Source organism: Thalassophryne amazonica, chromosome 9 (assembly GCF_902500255.1).
Source record: "Thalassophryne amazonica chromosome 9, fThaAma1.1, whole genome shotgun sequence".
Classification (NCBI taxonomy): domain Eukaryota; kingdom Metazoa; phylum Chordata; class Actinopteri; order Batrachoidiformes; family Batrachoididae; genus Thalassophryne; species Thalassophryne amazonica.
Genome location: NC_047111.1, coordinates 77619856 through 77641894, shown reverse-complemented (window position 1 = coordinate 77641894; position 22039 = coordinate 77619856). Strand labels below are relative to the sequence as shown.

Below are 22039 nucleotides of genomic sequence, written 5' to 3'. Positions count from 1 at the left end.
CCTTTAAGGGCTATTCTGAAGTTTGCGCTCACCCACCTGTCATTTTTGAAAAATCAACCAAAGGACCTGGGAGGAGTAAGGAAAGAAACAGACACACAAACCAAAATTTTGACCTTGGTATCCAGAGTGTGAGATCTTTGCAAAATAAACCTCTTAAAAGCAATTCCAAATTCTGGGATCACCTTGGGACCATCAGACGGGAGGTGATGGTCTAGTGGTTAAGTGTTGGGTTTGAGACCAGAGGATCCTTGGTTCAAACCCCAGACTGATCGGGCTTGAGACCAGAGGATCCTCAGTTCAAACCCCAGACTGACCGGAAAATCACAAAGGGCCCTTGGGAAAGGTCCTTCATCCCGTTGTTCCCAGTGTGTAGTAGCATGGCAGCACCCTGACATCAGTGTGTCAATGTGTTTGTCTGAATGGGTGAATGTGAGGCATAATTGTAAAGCACTTTGTGCGTCTGATGCAGATGGAAAAGTGCCATATAAATGCCATTTACCATTTGGGATCTATCTACATGCACACAGGTTTGGTGGAAATTGGCCCAAACACCTAAGAGGAGTAATGGGGGAAAAAAAAAAAAAATAGTATGATTCATTTACTATAATTGCAATTTAATTTGAGTGATTGTTTGTGTTTTGGACCCAACAAAGCTTGCATCATGAACATCACCATGTAAAATGAATTAATAATTTCATTGCTCATATAAATAATTGCTGTTGCTGCAGTGGTGTTTTCAGTGTTAAGCTACAATTATTCTGCAGACACTGTGCTGATTGAATTTCCAGTCATTATTCTGATTGGTCAGATGCAAATGGTGCACATAGTGTATTTTAGATGACCTTAGAAGAAAAACTAATTTAGAGGTGGCTAAATACCAAAGGGCCAATCAAGCAATGCAAGGAAGAGAGAGAGAGAGAGAGAGAGAGAGAGAGAGAGAGAGTGCACAGCTGGCTAATTTTATCTCAGTGACTGACCATCACAAAACTCTGTAGCCACTAAACATGAAATAAAGAGACAACATTTTGGACAGCAAGAGAAAACCGTGCCAGGAACCCAACAAAATAATCCTCACAAACAGCTGTTGTTCCACATAAAGCAGTTCTCCTTCCTAAACTGGACTCACATATCTTAGTTGTGATCGTCATCAAACTCCCTGCATCTTTGGCTCCAGAAAGGCAGCCGTTTCCACCCCACACCCGCTATTTCAGGCGCCCGCACCTGCTGTTCACACATGCCCATCAGGAAAGCACCCGATTTATTAGATCTGATGGCCTGGAAACACGAGCACCCATTATAGTGCTTCAATAACATCAGTCAAACGACTGAGGGGAAGATTTTTAACTCTGAATGATGGCACAACACTAATAATCACAGGCGTGCACACACACATATAAAGATAAATCAGAATTTGACATTTGTCTTGTTTTTTATTTTTACCAGTAGTAATTATACTTTTTAATTTTTGGCTAAAGAATTTTGTTATGCTTTAAAGGTGGTTAAAATCTGACAGACAGACAGACAGACAGACAGACAGACAGACAGACAGACAGACAGACAGACAGACAGACAGACAGACAGACAGACAGACAGATAGATAGATAGATAGATAGATAGATAGATAGATAGATAGATAGATAGATAGATAGATAGATAGATAGATAGATAGATAGATAGATAGATAGATAGATAGATAGATAGATAGATAGATAGATAGATAGATAGATAGATAGATAGATAGATAGATAGATAGATAGATAGATAGAACCCCAATTCCACTGAAGTTTGGACGTTGTGAAAAATGTAAATAAAAAACAGAATACAATGATTTGCTAATCCTCTTCAACCTATATTCAATTTAATACACCACAAAGACAAGATATTTAATGTTCAAACTGATAAACTTTATTGTTTTTGTGCAAATATTTGCTCAAAAACACCAGAAGGAGTTTTTCCTCATCAGTGTTGCCTGTGCCTGTTGCGTGTGTTTGCTCAGAGAGGTTGGTATGGTTACACCTTATCCTTGTGAAACAATTTGATGCTATACAACTGAATTGAATTGGCAAGGTGACCCAGAGAAGCTGATTGATTTTAAGTTCAAAATCACTGAACTGTATTTTGCAAAAGCATTCTGCATCAGCATCGGTGGTAAGCTTATCAATATTTCCCCAGGGCACTGTGTGTTAGTGCAGACTACATACTTGTTGAAGATTTGCATGAACATTTTGAAGCTCACATTCCTCAGACCAAAAAATGTTTTGCAACACATTTAAAGACTGAGACCATTGTTCTTCTGCAAAGGTGTCTGCATTGCCAAACACCTCTGATTAGCAACCTCATGACGGCATATGTTTTTCCCAGGCATCTCTTGATCTCAAAGGCTGATAAGGCAGAGATATGAATGTCACTGCGGAACTAAGTGAATGTCTCTACAAGTTAAATTATCCTAATAAAAATTCATACTGAAAGTAAATAAAAATATCAAAGCCAAGATGATGGGTTGCATAAAGTAATGGCACCCTTTGGTGTAACACACGTACAACCCCAATTCCAATGAAGTTGGGACATTGTGTAAAATGTAAATAAAAACAGAATACAGTGATATGCAAATCCTCTTCAACCTATATTCAATTGAATACACCACAAAGACAAGATATTTAATGTTCAAACTGATAAGCTTTATTGTTTTTGTGCAAATATTTGCTCATTTTGAAATGAATGCCTGCAACACATTTCAAAAAAGCTGGGACAGTGGTATGTTTACCACTGTGTTACATCACCTTTCCTTCTAACAACAATCAGTAAGTGTTTGGGAACTGAGGACACTAACTGTTGAAGTTTTCTAGGTGGAATTCTTTACCATTCTTGCTTGATGTACGGCTTCAGTTATTTAACAGTCCGGGATCTCCGTTGTTGTATTTTGCACTTTATAATGCGCCACACATTTTCAATGGGCGACAGGTCTGGACTGCAGGCAGGCCACTCTAGTACCCGCACTCTTTTACTACGAAGTCACGCTGTTCTAACACTTGTAGAATGTGGCTTGGCATTGTCTTGCTGTAATAAGCAGAGACATCCCTGAAAAAGACGTTGCTTGGATGGCAGCATGTGTTGCTCCAAAACCTGGATGTACCTTTCAGAATTGATGGTGCCATCACAGATGTGCAAGATGCCCATGCCACGGGCACTAACACATGCTCATACCATCACAGATGCTGGCTTTTGAACTATGCACTGATAACAATCTGGATGGTCTTTTTCCTCTTTTGTCCACAGGACACGACGTCCATGATTTCCAAAAACAATTTGAAATGTGGACTCATTAGACCATAGCACACTTTTCCACTTTGCGTCTGTCCATTTCAAATGAGCTCGGACCCAGAGAAGGTGGTGGCGTTTCTGGATGTTGTTGATGTATGACTTTTGCTTTGCATGGTAGAGTTTTAACTTGCACTTGTAGATGTATTGAACTGTGTTAACTGACAATGGTTTTCTGAAGTGTTCCTGAGCCCACACAGTAAGATCCTTTACACATTGTTTTTAATGCAGTGCTGCCTGAGGGATCGAAGGTCACGGGCATTCAATGTTGGTTTTCGGCCTTGCCGCTTACATGTAGAAAGTTCTCCAGATTCTCTGAATGTTCTGATTATATTATGGATTGTAGATGATGGAATCCCTAAATTCCTTGCAATTGAACAATGACAAACATTGTTCTTAAACTGTTGGACTATTTTTTCAAGCAGTTGTTCACAAAATGGTGAATCTCACCCCATCTTTGCTGTGAATAGCTGAGACTTTTTGGGATGCTGCTTTTATACCCAATCATGAGTGTCCGCAGTTCCAAAACACGTACTGAGTGTTGTTAGAAGGAAAGGTGGTGTAACACAGTGGTAAACACACCACTGTCCCAATTTTTTTGAAATGTGTTGCAGGCGTCCATTTCAAAATGACCAGATATTTGCACAAAAACAATAAAGTTTATTAGTTTGAACATTAAATATCTTGTCTTTGTGGTGTATTCAATTGAATATAGGCTGAAGAGGATTTGAAAATCATTGCATTGTTTTTATTTACATTTTACACAACTTCATTGGAATTGGGGTTGTAATTTGCGCGTGCACAGTTAATATTTACGCGTGAATGCATTTTTTTACGTGAGTGGTGTTTTGTCACTGATCTGACGCTATAGGGGACGTTCTGCTTTGGAAGTAAGTAAGTGCAATGAGCACAGAGAGACAGACATAAACATAGCTCCTGGTGTGTAGTCAATGACTTGCCTGGCAGCACCCTGACATCCATGTGTGTGTCTGTGTGAATGAGTGAATGTGAGGCTTCTGATATAGATGGAAGAGCGCTATATAAATGCAGTCCATTTACCATTTATAGATACATAGAAGGATAGATAATGTCTAGGTCCTTGGGACGTTTTGGAACCGCTGCAGTGTGAAAGAAGGTGAATATATTGTACAAACAAGTAATACAGCTGTGAAGTGAGTTCTCGTGTAGCACCATAACGTCACCATAAAACCATGGTAAACCCCGTGTAGGAAGGTTTGTGCACAGTGGCACAGCATGGGGTATACTAGGGTGCAAACTAAGATGAAATTCTATTGTGAAATTGATGATTGTTCCATTAAACATAGCATTTTGCTTATGTTTAAAGTCTCACTCCCAACCCACCGCACATGTGTTGGACACGCACGTGTCACAGGGAGTGGCAGGTCACAGCCATGCTGCAGGGGGTGCCTGGTGCATACAATGGTATCTAATCCTGGCAGCATCCTCTTCTTCCCCTGATGCTACATGCTACACAATCTCCCCCATATATATGTATATATATATATATATATATATATGTAATCCAAAGAAGAGGAGCGTGGATTGAACATGTCATCAATTATTGAACTGTGCGGAAAACAAGAGACAAAGTGGGAAACCTTTGGCATCAAATGTTAATTTCATGCTTCTGTTACAAGTCTGTAAATAAAATTTTCAAAGAAGTTCTCATTTCAAAAACTTGTGTACAATCAAAAAGTGGTAACATTTTGTTAGGCCTCGCTGTAGTTTCAGTATTTGTATGTTTTCCAGGAGAAGTTCTCACAAAGACGGAAGTAAGCAGGTGGTGAAATAAGGCCAAGCTCTGAGCCCGCTAATCTCCACAAAGTAAATATAGACCTCAGCTGAGTTTGAGGCAAAGACCAGCAGACCAACAGCTATGTTTTCACACATTCATAACATACCACACTGCTCTTCAGCAAACCAAAAATCAACTTTTAAACACTGTATATACAGTAGTGTTCAGAATAATAGCAGTGCTATGTGACTAAAAAGATTAATCCAGGTTTTGAGTATATAGGTACCAGTAGATTCAGTAGATTCTCACAAATCCAACAAGACCAAGCATTCATGATATGCACACTCTTAAGGCTATGAAATTGGGCTATTAATAAAAAAAAGTAGAAAAGGGGGTGTTCACAATAATAGTAGCATCTGCTGTTGACGCTACAAACTCAAAACTATTATGTTCAAACTGCTTTTTTAGCAATCCTGTGAATCACTAAACTACTATTTAGTTGTATAACCACAGTTTTTCATGATTTCTTCACATCTGGGAGGCATTCATTTTGTTGGTTTGGAACCAAGATTTTGCTGGTTTACTAGTGTGCTTGGGGTCATTGTCTTGTTGAAACACCCATTTCAAGGGCATGTCCTCTTCAGCATAAGGCAACATGACCTCTTCAAGTATTCTGACATATCCAAACTGATCCATGATACCTGGTATGCGATATATAGGCCCAACACCATAGTAGGAGAAACATGTCCATATCATGATGCTTGCACCACCATGCTTCACTGTCTTCACTGTGAACTGTGGCTTGAATTCAGAGTTTGGGGGTCATCTCACAAACTGTCTGCGGCCCTTGGACCCAAAAGGAACAATTTTACTCTCATCAGTCCACAAAATATTCCTCCATTTCTCTTTAGGCCAGTTGATGTGTTCTTTGGCAAATTGTAACCTCTTCTGCACATGTCTTTTATTTAACAGAGGGACTTTGCGGGGGATTCTTGCAAATAAATTAGCTTCACACAGGCGTCTTCTAACTGTCACAGCACTTACAGGTAACTCCAGACTGTCTTTGATCATCCTGGAGCTGATCAATGGGTGAGCCTTTGCCATTCTGGTTATTCTTCTATCCATTTTGATGGTTGTTTTCCGTTTTCTCCTACGCGTCTGTTTTTTTTTTTTTTTTTTTGTCCATTTTAAAGCATTGGAGATCATTGTAGATGAAGAGCCTATAATTTTTTGCACCTGCGTATAAGTTTTCCCCTCTCCAATCAACTTTTTAATCAAACTACGCTGTTCTTCTGAACAATGTCTTGAACGTCCCATTTTCCTCAGGCTTTCAAAGAGAAAAGCATGTTCAACAGGTGCTGGCTTCATCCTTAAATAGGGGACACATGATTCACACCTGTTTGTTCCTCAAAATTGACGAACTCACTGACTGAATGCCACACTACTATTATTGTGAACACCCCCTTTTCTACTTTTTTTACTAACAGCCCAATTGCATAGCCTTAAGAGTGTGCATATCATGAATGCTTGGTCTTGTTGGATTTGTGAGAATCTACTGGTACCTTGTTTCCCATGTAACAATAAGAAATATACTCAAAACCTGGATTAATCTTTTTAGTCACATATCACTACTATTATTCTGAACACTACTGTAGCTATAAGAATAAAAGTTGACAATGGTGCATGTTTACTTTGCCCAAAGTTCTCTCTCAACTGGAAATGAAAGAAACTGACAAACTGTAACTTCAAATCCACATGTGTTGAATGAGACGAGGAAGAACAAGTGTCTGCTTCAGCTACATTCACACAAAAGCTTTTCCACAGGGTTGTGTGGACCTGTGACTGTTATGTAACTGCTATGGAGCAGTTAGAAAGTAAGGCTTTATTTCTCTGATTTAGTACATTTTTGTGTAATATCTCTCCCTCCCTCTCTTCTTCAAGGATCCCATTCACTCCATATGATGCTCAACCATCTCCCTTGCTCTCTTTTTCTTTCTCACATCAATTCATATAAAGTCCTTGCCACAGGGTTATGCAAAGGCATGATCCTGTTTGCACCATGTGTCATGCATAGTTATCATGTTACGGGGTAACATACATGTCATCGAATCCAATGGATGTTGACATTGTTTGACCTTTACTTTGCAAACCAAGCATTCAACACAGTCAAAACTATTCCATTTATTAATCATATTAGCTCAACCAAAAAATTGGAGCAACTTTAACTTTTGTCCCCTGTACAAACTGAAACTGACGTTTGTCACCATTGTTAATGTTTTTACTACATAACGCCATAACATTCAGTCACAGATAGTCCAAACTATACCCTTTTGAAATCTTTATGTTCAGATAAATAATGTAGTGTAGTTTTCAATATGATTGGAACATTTTTAAATTTTGACCCCTGTGTAATTCTTCAACTGACCCCTACCTGGTTGCCCTGTGTAATTCTTCAACTGACCCCTACCTGGTTGCCTTGTGAAAATTCAAGTGGCCAGCTGGGTTTTTCAAAAAATAATGTCTAAGGAGTATTTGTGCCAGATTTGGTGCTTGCATCACCATTTAAAGGACTGTATCAGTTATCTGCTACACAATAACACAATCAAAAACACTGTCTCTCTCACAGACCCCCACACCTGCTCCTAATCCATCATCACTCCAGTGGAGTACTCTTAAAAGATTAATCACTATTAATCACAAAAGACAAATCATCAAACAAGTAGCAGACATGTCTGTGGGATATTACTGTACATCAGCAAAACAAACTTGCTTTTTTTGACTTATCTGGCGCATCAAAATTCAGTAAATTTAAAGGAGTTTCTCAAATAATAATTCAGTGCATTACAAGTTAATAGCATTGTTTTTAGTTATTATTAACCATCTGTAGGCAATAGACTCATTTATCCAAATATCTATATCTGCTGACTGGGTGGATTATACAGAGTACATGCCTATGCTTTTCAAAAGCTTAGAAAAAGTGCAATGCAACAGTCATTATCACTTAATATGGACATTCAACACTGCTGCTTATGTTCCACTGAATGATATGTTATCAAAAATTGTGGGCTCCATGAACAGTGCTTGAGTTGAAGGATTTTGCTGAAATGGAGTAAAACTGGCATTACACTGTTCAACGTGTACTGTTTTGTCATTTGATAGCCAAATATCCACACTGACAATCCAGAGAGCTACTACATACAGTAGATTGCTTGCAAGGCCATAATGCCCTTCAGCATGCAATGACAGACAACTTTAAAGGACATCTGATCACCCTATGGTGAGCACCGCACCTAAAATAGAGTGAAATGTAATATTTCAAACTCTTTTGAACTAATGGAAAGACAACCAAACATGCTCCTAGTGGTTGGATTGTGTCTAATTGTAATTAAGAAGGGTTAAATGCAGAGGAGAAATTTTGTTGTCTGTATGTATATGTACATTGACAATAAAAAGCAATATTATTATTACATCCACCAAGGACGTAACAAAATCATCGGCATTTATTTATTTGTCTGTCTGTTAGTAAGATTACATCAAAACTACTACACAGATTCTGATGAAATTTTCAACACAGATACATATTAGGCCATGGAAGAACCCATTAAATTTCAAAGGTGATCTGGATTTGGATCCGGATTCTGGATCAAGATTTCACTTTATGTACGCTTTGAAGGATTACATCAAAATTACTTCATGGGTTCTCATGAAATTTGTACCGCAGACACATATTGGGCCATGGAATGTTGGAGGTGATCCGGTTCTAGATCCAGATTCTGGATCAAGATTTCCCTTTATATAGGCTTTGAATGATTACTTCAAAATTACCTTGTGGATTATCACCACATTGGCACCACAGATAAATATTAGGGCATCAAAGACTCCACTGCATTTTGGTGAAATCAAAATCTTGGATTGCTCGTTTTATTTTGTAACCATGCTATAGATCAGGGATGGCCAAGTTTGGTCCTCAAGAGCCACATTCCTGACATTCTTAGTTGTCTCGCTGCTCCAACACACCTGAATCCAATGAAAGACTCGTTAGCAGACTTTTAATGAGCCTTTCATTGGATTCAGGTGTGTTGGAGCAGGGAGACAACTAAGAGTGTCAGGAATGTGGCTCTCGAGGACCGAACTTGGCCACCCCTGCTATAGATGCATGTTGCATGTCAACACTAATTGTATGAAGTTAGGAATGATCACTGGAAAGATTAGTGTATTATAAAACTGTCAGAGAGTGAAAACTCCAGTGGGAGACAGACACCTGGACTCATTAACAGGCAGTGGCAATACAATTTAAAATGACAACATAATATATGCAAATAGTCCTTCACACCTATAAAAAAAATAATCAGTTATACTGTATATACTATATGTACTCTGTAAAGTGCAGTGAGTGAATGGATAGATAAATAAGTGCTATCATATTGTAACTTGACAAATTAAATGGTTAAATAACGAGGACAAACTGATTAGATGTTGGTGAACTTTGTTGCACTAGGTCAGGGGTCACCAACCCTGTTCCTGGAGAGCATCTGCCCTGCATGTTTTCCATGTCTACATGCTAAATTCACACCTTATTTTTTAAAATTGGTGTTTTCCAGCTCTTGATTGGCTGACAACACCTGATTGACTTAATTGCCTGGGAGTGGAACAGGGAAAGATAGAAAACATGCAGGGCAGGTGCTCTGCAGGAACAGGGTTGGTGACCCCTGATAGTGCAACAAAGTTCACCAACATCTAGTCAATGCAAAAAGCAACATTGTCTAGTTTATGTAATATGCCACCGGCCCAGCTGCATATGTATCGGGCTATTGCAAGGAATAATCTTATTATCAAATGCATGAATGTTATTAGAAAACACAGACAAAAATCACATTATACAAATGACACCACAAGTGACACTGTTTCTAAACAAAAAGTAAGTCCTATATAGGTCCTGAGGTCCATTGGGAATGAATGGCTGAGCAACTGGCACTTAAGATCTAAGCCAGTCTCACGTTTCAAGATTTTATTTAATAATCTGGTCATTTCACTGCAATCTTTCCTAAACATCTCCATGCCTCCACTGGTATGTCATTTATACCAGCTGCCTTTCCACTCTTCATAGCTATCTTCACTTCCTCCTAATTGAGCCATTGCACTTCCCTCTCAATTTTGTCATTCATCAGCTCCTCAAATTACTCCCTCCACCTTCTCACCACATTCTCCTCGCTCATCAGCACATTTCCATCTGCATCCTTTATCATCCTAGCCTGCTGCACTTCTTTTCCAGCCGCTATATGCATTTTCCTTTGTCTTTGCTTCATTTTCCTTTGCTTCTTTTTTTGAACAGTAGGGAACTGAATGGATATGGAGTTGGCCTGCCCATATGTAGATCTGGGTTTGAATCCCAGTTATGCTACCTGTCTGTCTACTTGGACAAGACAATCTACATTGGACAGGGAAGTAACCTGCATTGGGGTGGCGTCTTGTCCAGTAGCGCCTTGTCTTATGTGTTTGATGCTATGGAATCCAAAGATAAGCCCTGGCACGAACAGGCCTCATGGCCTACATACGATTTGCTTCACCTTCTGCTGCTTCCCCTTGTCCTGCTTAATGTCTTTATCGCTCCAGCTATCCCAATTTTGTTTTTTGCCAACATGCTCTTCCTTTAGTTTCCATAGTTTCCTTTACCTCCTCATTCCACCACCAATTCTCCTTATCTTTCTTCATCTGTCCAGATGTCACACCCACTACTTTCCTGGCTGTCTCCCTCACCACATATGCAGTAGTTGTCCAGTCACCCAGCATCACTTCACCTCCCTCCATAGCCTGTCTCACCTCTTCCCTGAATTTCACGTAACTCCTTCAGCTTCCACCATTTGATACTTGTTTCAGCTCCCAATCTCTTCCTGTTCTTCACCTCCAAATTCAGCCTACAAATGAACATTTGATATTGTCTAGCTGCACTCTCACCTGCCACCACCTTACAGTCTCCACTATCTCAGATTGCATTCCTGCATTGGAAACAGTCCACCTGCGTGCACCTTCCTCCACATTTATACATCACCCTGTGCTTTTCCTTCTTTTAATAAAATGTATTAACCACACCCATTTGTGTCCTTTTTGTAAAATCCAACACCATCTGCCCCTCGACATTCCTTTCCTTGTTTCCTCTCCACCTCCAATACTCCTGGCCTCTTGTACACACATTTCTACTTTTCTTCTCTCCATCATATCAATCAACTCTCCTTTTATCAGCCACACTGCCAGCACTCAGTGGTCTGGCTAGGGGTGGTGGTTAGTGGGCTTGGTTTCAGCACGGAAGGTTCCCAGTTCAAACCCAACCCCTGCCACATTTCTCCATGTAATGTGGAGGTGCATCAGGAAGGGCATCCAGCGTAAAACGTGTGTCAAATCAACATGCAAATCCACCTCGGATCTGCTGAGGCGACACACAGAGAAAAAAAAATAAGATAGCTGCAGAAGGGACTTACTCTTTACTTGATTTATGATCTGAATGTTAGTTTGGTGAAAATTATGTTAGATTCCCTTCCTGGTCCAACCCTAATCAATTATTGGGACTGGCACTCAAAATGCACTGGTTTGTACACCCCATGTGGCTGAGTTATGCAGACTTGTCTAATTTCAGTTATATTGTCCTTGTAGAAGGTTTATACAGCAACAATTTTATGCATCAGTCCAAAATTTGAACATAACCAGATATTAATACTGACTTTGATGTTGACAGTGTTTCTATCACCAATAAATACTATATTACAATTGTAAACGTTATCACAAACATTTGGTTCATAGTTAGCACATTTCATCTCCAGCTCTGGGTAAAATATCACTTTAAAGATTCAACTCGGGTGCAACTGGATGTTTTGTCTATGAAGCCACTGTAGCTAGTCGCAACGCAAAATGCAACATAGAATTACTGATTCCAAGAAATATTTATTACATTAAGAGCTATTACAGTAAAAGAAGAAGTGAAGCTGTGCCTAAATGTTGCAATAATGATCATAAAAATTACTTAAATCAATGTGTTGTCTGTCAGATGGCTCCAAAATATTTCTTCTGTCACAAAATAGTAACATATCAAATGACCATCTGGATATAAATAGATGACAATGCAAGGAAACCCAGCACCTGTCTTTGTCAGTCTGTGCTCAGTCTGTGAAAAGACAGCCAGCCAATCTTGTAAAGATATATCTTTATCAAAATAAAGAACCTAATAGCTATCGACCAACAAAATGGTTATTCGTGTTATTATTAGAATGGTCAAGGTTTAGCCTAACAACAGTTGCTTGAGAAGAACTATTTGGTAAAAAGCATCCAGAACCACTTACTGTACGCAAGAACTGAATCTCTTCCTCTCCATCTGCACCTTCTGCCATTCTCCCAAGGCATGAAAATCTGAACCCTGAGAGTAATGTGAATGTGCTGCTTTCTCTTGCCTACCACTCTTAGTGCCTGTATGCCCACATATGACAGGACAATGTCAGTGGTCCTGGAGAGCAATGTGGGTCCTGTGCCTTTTTCTGGCTGTGATATGAGGCTGAGGGATTGACTCTTCATTCCTGTACAATGCAGCATCATAAAGAGGTGGGGCAAGCTTGCAAAGCTGAAACAGTACCTGAAATATTACTATACGTACATTTGCACAATGCAGATGGGCTAAGTGAAGATGGCTCTGAATATAAGGGCTTATGGTTCAACTGGGATGCAACTAAATCTATAGATTACAAAAAATAAGATGAATCAGATAGATATTTCTAGTCTGAAAGAGGAGCTTGCATGCCTCAAGTCACAGCCTAGTCAGGCAGGTTTAGATTCTTTATGTAGTAATGTTAGTAGCACTTTATTAGGAGTAGCAAAGGAGACAGGCGTTTACAAAATTCCATCTGCAAAAGGTATTAAGAAAAGGAGAAACAACATTAATAAGCCTTGCTTTGATTCTGAATGCAATACTGAAAGAGCTAAATATTTGAAATAAAAAGCAATCTTAAAAGGAGAAATAATTTTCACTCACATGATGAATCAAAGGGCATTTTGAAGGAAGCTGCATCTTACAAGAAATTCATTAAATACAAGTCAAAGGTCTATCATAAGGATTTTAGGAACAGGTTAAGATATGATATATGATATTTTTATTTTCAAGGTGTCATACACCAAAGAGGTGCCCAGCCCTCATGGGCTTATAAGACACACCATAGAAAATAAAAAACAATAAACAGAGGGATGCCACAACACATCCACCAATCAGAACTGACATTTACAGTTTACAATATTCAAAACATACTTCATTATCAATCAGTTTCAGTGTGCAGTCATAGCTTCATAATCAAACATAAAGTGCACCCCTGCGGAGCAGATAGGCATCCAACATGAATTGAGCCATATGGAAAACCTTTGTTGTGTGGGCTGCTGAAGAGGAGGTACTGCTGGCCCACCACCAGAGGGCGTCCTGCCTGAAGTGCGGGCTTCAGGCACGTGAGAGCGCCGGAGCACCGGGAGTGGCAGCTGTCACTCATCAACAACACCAGCTGTCACTCATCATCATCATCATCCACACCTCCATAAGAGCCGGGCAGCATCTTCACCTCACTGCCGAGAAATCGTCTACCGATAAGTAAACGTCTCAGCCTTTTGGTATCATACAGTGGTAACGTTTTTACTTCTGTGCTGACTGACATTATTCTGAGTTTGCAGACTGTTTACGTGTTACTTCAGGATCTGTACAAGCTCCATGTGCATTGTGATTGAGAGGTGGAGGTGCTTTCCACCTTTGTGTTGAACTGTTTACTGGGTGTTCACACACCCTCCATCACCTGTCTGTTCTTCCTGCCAGCAGTACCCGATCTGACAGCCACCTGGGGACCCAGTGCTTGGTGGCTCCAGGATTGCTTCAGGTCCGGTGGAGTGGAAGGCGTGTGGGATCCGGCTCTTTTCTGGACGGGCGTCTCCTATCCTCGAGCCTGCTTACACACCACCGTAACTTATTTGACTGTTGATCTCAGTTGTGTTGTCTGTTGCTCTGTTGTGCACATTCACAACATTAAATTGTTATATTTGGCTTATTCCATTGTCCGTTCATTTGCGCCCCCTGTTGTGGGTCCGTGTTCCTACACTTTTCACAACCACCTTTTTGTTAAACAGATATGCAAGTCTACATTCATCTGTCATATAAAATAAATCGGAACATTCAGTGGTCATTCTAAGAAAAAACTTATGCCTCAAATTATGGTAGAAAGGACAGTAGAACAAAAAATGCATTTCGTTTTCCACCTCTCCCAGGTCACAGAGGTGACACTTCCTATTCTCTTCAGGGATCGAATGGAAACGTCCCGTTTCAACCGCCAGAGGCAGAATACCACATCTCAACTGGGCACAAACAGATCTCTGTGCTTTAGTTAGGTTAAGGGTGACATATGGCTCTGGTTGGTAGGCCGACTTTATCAAACTGTACACACTTAATTTGGGTTTGTGCAGAATTTCTTCTGCCCACTTCTGTTTATAATTTTCAAACAACATTTCCTTAATCTGTTTAACATTACAGAACAACATATTTCTATAAATATACTGAAGACCTACTTCGTCAAAGATTTTAATAAGTTCCTTTGCTCAACGACAGGTTTTTGATAGGTCCCACAGAAATATTTGTTTGACAAGTCTGCTGTCGGACATATTAATTGTCGGACATATTAATTGTCGGACATATTACCTATTCCAAAGTCGCACCATGTCACCCTTAATCCGCACTTCACAAGGTTCCCATCCCATATCACCACATACAGTGAGCTTAGGGGCCATTTTGTGTACACCAAGAAAGCAGCACATAGCCCTGTTTTGAAGTGTAATACATTTTGTTAGATTACAGTACCCCCAAACCCCTGCACAGTAGTCTAAAATTGGACAAACACAAGAATTATACAACTGTGTATATGCACTGTACCCAAGATTAATGTACCCAAGGTTAAGAGTGCTGAAGTCTAATAACTTAAAGGAGTATTGGGACATAATCAACAAAAGCTCAGTTTTATGGAAAAATACCATTGCAGGTGTTCATAGATCATTTTCGTGATCTTAGTAAGAAGCAGAATTCTGATCCTACCATAGAAGATGATTTTGATCCAAGATCTGTTGATTATTCCCTTAACAAGCAGCTAAACCTTGACTTCACCACAGAAGAAGTAAGATACTTAATAAAAAACTTTAAAAATAACAAAGCATGTGGAATAGATTTACTAAGAAATGAATTTTTTAAAATGTGTGCTGGTGATATGTTGGATTTTATAACTGAATTGTTTAATTTTGTCTTGAATAGTGGTATTACTCCTTCTGATTTTTGCATGGGACTTATTGTACCCTTGTATAAGAACAAGGGCAGCAAAACAGACCCAGATAATTATAGGGGTATTACCCTTTTAAGTTGCCTTGGCAAACTAGTCACAGATGCGTTTAACCATAGAATTACAGATTATCTTGAAAGTGCAGGCATACTCGGTGACGAACAGGCAGGATTTAGGGATGGGTACTCAACTATGGATCATATTTTTGTATTAAACTCCATTATTAACATCTACCTAAGTTGGAAAAAAAGGTTGTATTGTGTATTTGTAGATTACAAAAAGGCCTTTGATCTTGTCGATAGGTCTGCACTATGGAGAAAAATAGGGAGTGGTATTAATGGTAAAGTTATAACTGTTATATACAACTATTTTGAGTTTTTTTGTAAGTAGACACTACAAAGGCCTAGATGCTATTTCTCATGACATAAGAAATATTTTAAGTGATGATGATGTGGATGTGTATTTGCGCTTGTATGTTATGTTGTATGCTGATGATACCGTTATAATGGCAGACCTACAAAATGCCTTAAATGCTGCATTCTCATATTGTCACAATTGGAAATTGACTGTAAATACTAGCAAAACTAAAACTGCAATTTTCTCTAGAGGTAAGATTAGGAATAAGCCTATATTTAACTTTGGTGGAGACCCACTTGAGATAGTTGATTCTTATGTTTATCGAGGTGTATTGTTTAATTACAATGGAACTCATCGGAAGTGCATTGCAAAGCAAGTTACTCAAGCCAGAAGAGCTCTATTTAGTATGACATCAAAAGTTCATAGACTGAAGGTCCCAGTGGATGTTCAGTGTGATCTGTCTGAGAAATTGGTGTTGCCTATTTTATTATATGGATGTGAAATTTGGGGGTGTGAAGATATCACAGAAATCGAGGTTTTCTACAGAAAATTCCTTAAAGGAATTCTAAACCTTGTGAGTTGCACTCCAAATTGCATGGTTTACGGTGAAACAGGTTCAAATGAATTAACAGGTGTGGTTAGGCAAAGAATAGTTGCTTTCTGGAGTAAGATGATGACAGGCAAACAGTCCAAATTGTCTGTGATTTTGTATAAGTTACTGAAATGTATGCATACAGACCCCGAGACCCCATTTACATTGAAATGGGTTGCGATGATAGAAACCACACTTAATAATGCAGGATTTAGCAACATATGGACTAATGAATTGAATAATTTTAATAGTAAGCACTTTAAAGAAGCTCTTAAACTTAAGACCCAGTCCCACTGGAAAGAGGATTAATTGCGCATGAATTGAGTATACAAATTACGGGCGTTCGTTGTCGTCCGCAACAAAACTGGCCAAAAAATGACAAATATCTAAGTATGAATTATGGATATATTAATAATGTATAGCGAATATATGACGAACAATCATAGATGTATAACCACGTATTGAGACTGCATCGTACACATGTGGCGGCAACAGTGGTTGTAATGTGCGTGCGCGGCATCTGCATTGCGGTCATAACAACAGCGCACTCTGGCCTGTCAGCATCACTATTCACACCAACACTACAGCCTCTGGAACAATTGCTGGACTTGGACACATTGATTGGTATGTTGTTGGATGGCAGCAACTATCACACTACATCTTTGGGGATCCATAACTACATCTGTACATTTCCACAGCTGGACTGGCAATGACTGGCAGGTATGTCGATTTCTGTTTGTCATGCATTCGCAAACTGTCCGCAAATCAGACGTAATGCAAACGCTTTATTCGTGGCCAATCTGTCTGCATTCGCTACAACGTATTTTAGTTTGTGATGTGGACGTGATAGGCACGTTATATATCCATTTTACACACTGTCCCAGTCTGCTGCCAAGGCGCAATTCCTTGTTCGTTGTGGATATCAGCGGATAACAGCAGATATACAGCGCATAGATTATGTATTGCGTATGTAAGGTGGATGTCATCCGCAACCAAAATTTTGTGCAGCTCAAAAATCCTGGCAACAGAAAAACGTGCCTTTGCGGATACTTGCGGACATGTGCGGATGTCGGCCGACTCATACAAGCATGTTTCACAGATATTGCGAATGTTTAGTAAATATGAACCAATTCTGTGCGCAATTCATATGCAAATCTTCCTAAACGAGAGTGGGACCGGACCTTTAGATTGAATGACATGTCTAAACAAGAGTTGGCAAGCTAAGATTTTTGTTTTGTTTGTACACTAACTATAGAATTTTTAAACATGAGCTTAATATGGAAGATTACTTAAGTAAATTGGATAATGTAGATAGGATAAATTTATGTAGACTTTGTTGTAGGAATCACTATCTACCTGTAAAAAGGGGTCATTTTTATGGGTGGAACAGGGGACAGATGATGTGTCCAATGTGTTACTTGGATGAGGTTGGTGATGAATTTCACTATTTATTTAGGTGTGAGTATTTTAATGTATAGAGGGAAAAGTATCTGGGGAAAAAACGTATGGGAAACGTAAATATCTACACCATGAACTCATTATTCAATTGTAAGAGAATCTCTAAATTAAAAAACCTAGCAAAGCTGCAAAACACTGTGATGTATCATTTAATTTCCATAACTTATATAATGTCGTGCAACCAGAGCTACCTCAGACAAGTACTTTTCCTACTACAAATTGTGGCAGACCAGTTATTTGTCCGGTTAGGTCAAACCTATAATATTTATTTTTAGTATTCTTGAATGCATCATAGTAGGGCTTACTAGTAGTTAACAGTCGTTTTGCTTTGTTTTATTTTATTTAAGGGTGTAGAGTTGGAACTCTGCATGTTGTTGTGTGTGTACTGTTTGTGAGCTATGTATGTTCATTGTACAGTTATTGTTTTATATATTTATTGTATTCTGTACTCTCATACCCCATGTGGGGGTCGTTAGAGTGATCAATAAACTCCAAACTTCAAACTATACTAAGAACTAATTCAAATATGCTGTAACCTTGTTAATGGATGGCATAAAGGGAGATATTACATTCTAAAAAATGAAAGATTTCAAAATATGGAATTGGAATTGAAACTCCTGATCTGTTATATTAAAACAGCAGTGGTCAATGTGATTTTCAGAAAAAAAGACAGAATTCATACTATCCTGCTCCACTGGCTGGTGGAGGTAATAATGGCAGTGGTCATTATTATGTGCATTAACATGTTGGCAGTAGAAAAACAGTCATACTAGTTGTTATTTGCATGTGTAATTTTACAATAATTGAAGATGTAACAGCATTTTAGCATTTTGCAATATAACAAAAAACTCTGGCTGTGATTATCATGTAAAGACTCCAGTTGTGATGTCACTGTGTAATTTCTCTTTGTAATCACACAAGTCCTTATATTCACCCAAACAAGAATCTGAAGGTCAAATATATAGGAATCACCCTGCCTGTCCATCCATCAGCCCATCAGTCTTGTAACTTTACCAAAATCAGTTGATGGATTCCAATGACACTTCACACAATTGTAGTACACCATACAAAGATGTGCTTGCAGGAAAATAATAAATATCTTCAAAAGAAAATAATTAGACTTTTGCTGTATTTTTTTAACATCATATTTGTCATATTTATAAGTGTAAACCCACCTGATGTGCTCTTCAGTACAGATGTTGATCATTTTGTTTATATTCCAAGCTTCAGTGAAATGCAGATGCCTCAGTTTTGAAGACATATTTGGTGGAGAAGGCCAATGTAGTCCAATGCAGACTGCAACAAATAGATGTATCTATATGCAAAAATAACTATGGTTACTTTTCAGAGGTGGAGATGGAATGGTTGTTTGTCTACCTGGGTGGTTGCCATCCAAGACCCAAGACAGTACCGGGGTATGGTGGATGCAGCAACCAGAACAAGCTCCCAAACTTGACCTGAAAACATGCAAGGAACTATGATACAGCCGGGGGTATAATTTATCTACCTCTATGAACAGGAACTATCTCTACCTGTTGATCTACAACCCCTGGCAAAAATTATGGAATCACCGGCCTCAGAGGATGTTCATTCAGTTGTTTAATTTTGTAGAAAAAAAGCAGATCACAGACATGACACAAAACTAAAGTCATTTCAAATGGCAACTTTCTGGCTTTAAGAAACACTATAAGAAATCAAGAAAAAAAGATTGTGGCAGTCAGTAACGGTTACTTTTTTAGACCAAGCAGAGGAAAAAAATATGGAATCACTCAATTCTGAGGAAAAAATTATGGAATCACCCTGTAAATTTTCATCCCCCAAATTAACACCTGCATCAAATCAGATCTGCTCATTGACATTGACCCTATGCCATGACATTGACCCTATGTGTCTTTTTGCAAGGAATGTTTTTGCAGTTTTTGCTCTATGGCAAGATGCATTATCATCTTGAAAAATGATTTCATCATCCCCAAACATCCTTTCAATTATCCAAAATATCAACATAAACTTGTGCATTTATTGATGATGTAATGACAGCCATCTCCCCAGTGCCTTTACCTGACATGCAGCCCCATATCATCAATGACTGTGGAAATTTACATGTTCTCTTCAGGCAGTCATCTTTATAAATCTCATTGGAAAGGCACCAAACAAAAGTTCCAGCATCATCACCTTGCCCAATGCAGATTCGAGATTCATCACTGAATATGACTTTCATCCAGTCATCCACAGTCCACAATTGCTTTTCCTTAGCCCATTGTAACCTTGTTTTTTTTCTGTTTAGGTGTTAATGATGCCTTTCGTTTAGCTTTTCTGTATGTAAATCCCATTTCCTTTAGGCGGTTTCTTACAGTTCGGTCTCAGACATTGACTCCAGTTTCCTCCCATTCGTTCCTCATTTGTTTTGTTGTACATTTTTCGATTTTTGAGACATATTGCTTTAAGTTTTCTGTCTTGACGCTTTGATGTCTTCCTTGGTCTACCAGTATGTTTGCCTTTAACAACCTTCCCATGTTGTTTGTATTTGGTCCAGAGTTTAGACACAGCTGACTGTGAACAACCAACATCTTTTGCAACATTGCGTGATGATTTACTCTCTTTTAAGAGTTTGATAATCCTCTCCTTTGTTTCAATTGACATCTCTCGTGTTGGAGCCATGATTCATGTCAGTCCACTTGGTGCAACAGCTCTCCAAGGTGTGTTCACTCCTTTTTAGATGCAGACTAACGAGCAGATCTGATATGATGCAGGTGTTAGTTTTGGGGATGAAAATTTACAGGGTGATTCCATAATTTTTTCCTCAGAATTGAGTGACTCCATATTTTTTTCCTCTGCTTGGTCTAAAAAAGTAACCGTTACTGACTGCCACAATCTTTTTTTCTTGATTTCTTATAGTGTTTCTTAAAGCCAGAAAGTTGCCATTTGAAATGACTTTAGTTTTGTGTCATGTCTGTGATCTGCTTTTTTTCTACAAAATTAAACAACTGAATGAACATCCTCCGAGGCCGGTGATTCCATAATTTTTGCCAGGGGTTGTAATGCATAACCAGTTATTAGAGCACTCCAAGAATTAAACTGTTCCTGTCCATCTTTGAAGATAAATCAACATTCTGTGTGTTCTTGCATCAGCAGCAAGCAGGAAAGGTGGAAATTTGTAGCGGTGTGTGGAGTGCTACTCTCACAGCCAATGGTGGTGATATTTACCTTCTCCTCTCACTGAAACAAAAGGAACATCCAGTTTACCATCTGGCATACTGCCCACACAAGACTGCAGAAATGCATAACTTCACAGTTATGTCATTGTCAGGTGTACTTTCCTAGTAATGCACAATGCCATTTTAAGGAGTAAACAACTGTAGCAACCGCACTTGATATAGACACTGTGGCTGCCCCATTTAATGATTTTTTTAAAGCATGCTTGCAAAGAGAAATATAACTCAATGTTAAAATACCCTCGGCCGTATGAGCATTGTGTTCTTTATATTTTTCAGTTGTTTAATTAAATATTATGATCCTATTGCCTTATGTACAATTTGTACATGTTCAATAAAGCCCCTCTATCAATCAATCAATCAAAAACAATATTTACGTTTTAAAGGCATCTGCAAGAGGTCTTGTGTGTGCATGTACTTGAGCTTTTGACAAGAGCGGAAGTTGTGCAAATCAAGGAATATTTGTAGATCACCCTCTGTGCATTTGCAGGTATTAATGAGACAAATTTAACATCATAGGAAGTTAGCATTGACTTAGCAAACGTTAGCATGTATGCTAATGTTTGTGATTTTGTTCCAGAGGTGTTATTAGGTTCCAAAAACTGCGTGTTCAGTTTTAGCAGTGTTTATTTCTCACTAACTTTAACATAATAAATGACAAAGAGGTTATATTAATACACAAACGAAACAGAGTTTTGCAGCTACTAAAGTTGGTTCCACTCCTCCAGCCTATGCAAAGGAGTCGGTATCGGGTTATTTGGTCACGTGACTTTTAGTCAGGATTCTGACATTTTGGTGATTGGCTGAGACACGCCACTGTCTGACTGGCTGCAGCCTTTGTTTACAACGTAGCACTGGTACCACAGTCTCTGGAGGAGTGGAACCAACTTACATTTTCAGCAGTTACTCCACAGCCAATCACAGAGCGTGGCGTGATAGCCAATAGCGGCCAATGTATCAGATGGACCAATCATAGCCATGTTTTCAAAAACTCGCTACCAGTCTCTTTGTA

The 22039-nt window shown here is 38.9% G+C and overlaps 1 protein-coding gene across 1 annotated transcript in view; it reads right to left on the bottom strand.

The window, feature by feature from the left end:
- Positions 1–10320, bottom strand: part of LOC117517961 (ryanodine receptor 1-like) — a 200213-nt gene extending 189893 nt beyond the window's left edge. Inside the window, exon 1 of the mRNA XM_034179082.1 lies at positions 10273–10320. Within this exon, the coding sequence (XP_034034973.1) occupies positions 10273–10320 (48 nt within the window). The remainder of the gene's footprint in view (positions 1–10272) is intronic.
- Positions 10321–22039: the final 11719 nt, after the last annotated feature.